General features: G+C 41.0%; 1 protein-coding gene across 1 annotated transcript; it reads left to right on the top strand.

Annotated features, from left to right (window-relative positions):
• The first annotated feature begins 1,414 nt into the window (after nt 1-1,414).
• LOC148501641 (glutathione-specific gamma-glutamylcyclotransferase 1-like) lies at nt 1,415-4,851 on the top strand. The gene is made up of 3 exons (XM_088450177.1): nt 1,415-1,636; nt 2,071-2,106; nt 2,683-4,851. Exons 1-3 carry the CDS (start codon nt 1,469-1,471, stop codon nt 3,088-3,090), a joined length of 612 nt encoding a protein of 203 aa, XP_088306303.1. The 5' UTR covers nt 1,415-1,468; the 3' UTR covers nt 3,091-4,851.
• Nucleotides 4,852-5,503: the final 652 nt, after the last annotated feature.

The following is a 5,503-nucleotide window of genomic DNA, read 5'->3' as shown; positions in this document are numbered from 1 at the left end:
GAGGAGGGTCCAGGGAGGCTGCTACCACTGAGCAGCAGCAGTAGTAGTCTCTAATCTCTGCCTGCCGATATCCGGCTGTGCTGCTATAAAGTGGCCGGATGCTCCAGGCGGCTGTATAGGCTGCAGGGTGCGAGCTTAGAGGAACCAAAGGACCATTACTGGCTGCAGGGTGTAGTTCCAGGCACCCTGCTAGCCAGATTTATGAGCAGTATGGCGACATCGCCGATTGTGCAACCCTAGTTACAGCCCTATGGACATACCTGCAGTCGGGACAAGAAACTAACTGAGCCACACAACATCGGGACTGTGCCAGCAGGATCAGGACAGTAGGCAGACTGTCCCGCTCTCTCCTATATGTAGCAGCTTTTGCCACCTGGTGCTGCTTGTGTTTAAGCTAAGTTGCATTTTGTCTATATCCTGAAATATTGGTACCTTTGTAAGAAGGGCATGTACATGAAATATAGAAACCCCAGCAATGAGTGAATAACCTTGTACCCCTTTTACACCAGAGCTAAAACACGGGTTATTGCAGGGTTAACCTGGGTAGTTCCTTGGTGTAAAAGGGGAAAGGGTTGGATTTCCAGGTCGAGTGACCCGGCAATCCAACCTAGGTAACTTCCAGGGTTTAACACTGGAATAACCCGTGAAACCCGGCAGTGTAAGTGGTGCGATCCGGGTCAGGGTGACCTGAATTGTGCCGCATGGCTGCCGATCGGCCAGCTTCAGTGGTGCTTGGAGATGACGTCAACACTAAAATGCATGTCGGCGTGTATTGTACGACTTTGCAGTGTCCCTATTCCCATTGTTGACTTTATGATTGCTGAACACACATGCCGAACTCAAACATTTAATTCATATTTGTATTATATTATCACATTTAAATACTGTAGCCCAAAAAAAAAATCCTGTACATATCATTGCAATCAGGCTTTCAACATACAGCAAAATTCTGATTCCATATTCCCTTATCTTTGTGTACTATTGTTAAATAACTATTACTATTGTTAAACTATGACAATTATTGAAATACAACACAGTGTTATCATGACGTACTGTATCAATGCAATTGTGTTTTCTTCCTGTAAAATGTACATTTTAAAAGAAAACGATGATTAAATATGCAATATTGTACTTCCGTCTATTGGTAACTAAATCACAGCAATATAGACTCAGCCTGCTGCCTGATGCAATCTCCTCTCTGCTTGCTCTATGATCTGACTGAAACCAGCTCAGGCAGTTGCATCATACCAGCAGCGGAGAGGGGAGGGTTAGAGTAAATGAGAGACATGTACCGCGGCCAATCGGCTGGCAGCAGGACAGAACGCTGGGCGTAGAGCAGCGCTGGGACTGGACGGATCTCTGGTAGTGCCCTCTTGCTGGGTGTCGCTAGAATAAGTTGTGTCTATATATAATACAGTAGACGCTTGCATCAGTACCACTATATGTCACCGTACTAGTCAGTCTTGTAATGCCGAGCAGTGCCATGGAGGAGCACAAGTCCCTCTGGATATTTGGCTATGGATCCCTGGTGTGGAGACCAGATTTTGAGTTCACTTCTAGTAAAGTTGGCTTTGTCCCTGGTTACAGCCGCAAATTCTGGCAAGGGGACAGCTTCCATAGAGGAAGCCCGCAAATGGTGAGTTTTCATCACATCTTTCCGCCTACTGTCCGTTCAGTAGGATGGATGAGGCTGATATTGCAGGCAGTTATTGTTGTATTGTGCTTGTATTACATATGTCATCCTAAAGGAGGGTTAGGGTTAGGTGGGGGAGAGGGTTGTCCGGTCCGGCGGTAAATCCTACTGATTCCTTAGCTACTAGTGGGGTCTATTCACTAAGCCTTGGAGAGAGATAAAATGGTGAGACAAAGTACCAATCCGCTCCTAACTGTAATTTTGCAAGTATTTGTGATGATGTTATAAATTCCTTGTTTTGGGATATTTAATAGGGTATTTGTAGCCAGTATTAGTAGAATCAATAGTATTAAGGGTTAGAAAAGTGCATGTTGTTACAGGGTGGAACTGCATGGAATGATTAATCTAATACAATGTATCCTTTTTCTATCTTTCAGCCTGGGCGAGTGGTCACCTTACAAGAGAATTATGAGGTGAGTTTAATTCTGTGATTAGCTATTAAAAGAAACTTCCATCTAAAAAAAATGTTTTTTTTTCTTCTGTACCAATATAGTAATGGTAAATAATGCTCTATTTGGGGACCTGAGGGTTTATGCAGCTCTCTTCCTGCAGCTGCCTCCTTTACACAGAAGCCCCGTATTCACATGCTTGCACTATTTGGGCCAATTAAATGTAGCTGAAATATTTAACAGACCCTCCAACATGACCCATTCCATTAGGTACAAAATGTTCAGCTCCTGGACTTGCCTCTTAATTTATGATTGCAGCCACCTGTGCTGAAACACCTGTCTCATCAATTACCTAGTTCAACACAGGTGACTGCAATCACAAATTAGGTGGGACGTCCAGGAGCAGAGTGTTTTGTACCTAATGGAACGGGTCATGTTGGAGGGTAGTTATTAAATATTAACAAAGGGAAAATGTGAATTCATCGCTTAATATAAACCACTCCTGCCGTTACCTGTGTGACTAATAAGGCTTTTTCTTCTCTTATACTCAAGCCAGCAAGCTTAAAAATGATAATTAACAATGTATTTGTTTTATTGCAGGAATGCACATGGGGCGTGGCCTATGAAGTCCGTGGGGAGCAAATTGAATCATCACTTCAATACTTAAATGTAAGAGAGTCTGTCCTGGGAGGCTATGTAAACAAACTGGTCAAGTTTTACCCTCAAGATGAGGGGGAAGATGGGGCCGTGTTGGCCCTGGTATTTATTGCTACTCCTCAAAATCCTAACTACCTGGGACCAGCCACTGAGGAGGAAATTGCAGCTCAAATTGTAGTATCAAGTGGCCGAGCAGGACACAACATAGAGTATCTCCTACGCCTTGCAGACTTTATGCACAATTACTGTCCAGAAGCTGAAGATAAACATCTCTTCTCCATAGAGGAGGCTCTGATAGCCATCCTACCTTGTCTTTACAGCACAGATGACCCCTTGACTGTGTTCTGCTAAAACTGACTTTACACCATGCATTCTCTGAAGTTGGCATGACATTTCTCTATGGTTAGCAAGTCTTTGTTTCCAGACACATCATGGACAATACTTGTCTAAAACCCAGATGTTTGACCCCTTGCTCTTTTCTCCGCTACCAAACAGATCCAGAATGTGTGCAGTACTTTACATAGCAAGCTGTAAATAATTGTACACAAGTTACTCCACTTAACACCTAATATAAACTAACAAAGCACTGCAGGCATCATTGGTGTCCAACCAAAATAATTGTTCTTAGCTCTGGAGAGCTGGCTTCTCTTGGGGCACATACTTTACCCGTCTACCTCTGAGTTCATTTAATCACTTATTACTGGGTTTACTTGTTTGTGAAGAACAAACCAGAACTAAAAGTCCAGTCCTAAGCTGATTGTTTTACTAAGTGCTAATTGTCCCTCAGACATATAACTGACGCCTAAATACTTTTAAAGACCTCTTCTGTATTGCTGGTTGCAGTTCTTTTTTAACAATTAAATTTTAGATCATTTCCAAAACTCAGTCCTCAAAGCACCATAATAACTGACTAGTTTTTAAGGATATCCTTGTTTGAGCACATATGGCTAAATTAGAATGACAGAGGTGCTGCTTAAGTAATCTATTCTTAACCATGGATATCCTTAAAAACTGTACTGTTAAGTTTAATTGAGGACCCAGTTTAGGAAACACAGTTTTAGATTATGTAGTCTTGGCACAACTGTCACCCAGATATTAAGTGTCATAATGTAAACCTGCCATCCAAGTGCCACACAGATCAAAATACTTAATGTATACATATCACATTATACTGTATGACAAGCATGTTATAAAGGTATTGTACAGTGGCCATTGGCTTAGGACAGTATTATGGCTTAAAAGAACACTGTTTGAGCCTGTAAAAGACAAACAAGTAGATTATGTTATATACTGAGCAGGCAATCGCAGTAATGCTTATGTAGATAACCAGTGCTTGTACATGCCTCTGGGAGGCAAAGTGCTATCACTGCTTATTATTATTATTATTATTATTATTATTGTTTATTTATATGGCGCCACAAGTGTTCCACAGCGCCTTACAAAGTACATAATGATGCCATAAGATAGCAGCTGCTTGGTGTACTGTAGACTATATTTCTGTAAAGGGGAAATATCTTGTTTTTGCTGCTAAGAATCTATCTTCCTTGAATATGGGCAGATGGAATTCTCCATTTACTGTATTTAATAGCTTAATAAGATAATTTGTAGCCTATTTGTAATTGGGAATGTGCAATAATGCAGTGGAGCAATGTCCTGTAAATTCCCTGACTGCCAGGAACAAGCATTAGACACTATACAGCAGTACTGGGTTGTAGTCAATTTGCATCAACAGATAAAAAGTTACATTTATACTGTATAAATAAAATATAAACATCTAAAAATTAGTTAGTATTGATTAGGATTACACAAGTGTATTAAGACTTTAAAACATAACCAAATATTGTTGCATTCACTGTTACATTCCATATCTTGTATTACTATGCAAGTCCTTTGGCAAAATCTTTACTTCATTGCGCCCTATAGTGCAGGATCTTATGTGATTTGTGGGCATAAAGGTGCTTCCTGACTGTTCCTGGCTCTGTGGAATCTTACTCCATTGCTTCACTCGTCAATATTTGGAACTTGTGCACGTTACGGTTCCTTTATATTTTCCAACTGTGTCCTGTGTACTGTATTTGTTATGGGGTTTTTTATACACTTCATAAATAATAAATTGACTATATGAAATGTAAGTGCTCTGAATGTCTTCAGACAAAAAAAAAACTTTTTTTATAAGTTCTAATATGGGAACATTAAAATGTGTGCAAGTTATCATATTCTAATACTGCCGTGTAATCGGCATTATGGCTAATGCAGTAGTATGGCATCATGTAGCAGTCCACCACATCCAGGGGAGTATTAAGAGAGAAGGGGACCGTCTGCAGTTTCTGTCTGGGCCCCCTCTTCTTTAGCTGGCGGCACAAGGGAGTAGATTGTGGCGCTGTGGACTGCACATGCGCTGGTCTTCGGGTCTGCAATGTTTGTACTGTGTATACGCAAATTGCAGAGAAAATGGCTGCTACGCCATATTCCCAGTGATGGTCGCTATGTTATATTCCCAGTGATTTGTGCCGCTGTGGTACTCTGGCGAGGTAAGTATTAAAGAACATGGAAGCCGGGTGTGCAGAGTGGGTTCCCCTAAACCCAATACACCCATTAAAGATTCTCCACTGACCGCACCATAAACCAGCATGATGTAAGAAAGATGAATGACTTTTAATAAGGCAATGATGACTTAATATGATCTCATAGCCAAATACTCAATTTAGACATTGATGTGGACTATAAGATTGCTGTTTTAATTCATATTATTTTATGTGCAGTT

The sequence above is a fragment of the Taudactylus pleione genome, unplaced genomic scaffold (assembly GCF_031769625.1).
Source record: "Taudactylus pleione unplaced genomic scaffold, aTauple2 ptg000509l, whole genome shotgun sequence".
NCBI classification, from domain to species: Eukaryota; Metazoa; Chordata; class Amphibia; order Anura; family Myobatrachidae; genus Taudactylus; species Taudactylus pleione.
Note: the sequence above shows the minus strand (reverse complement) of the source record. Positions and strands in the feature narration are given on the sequence as shown.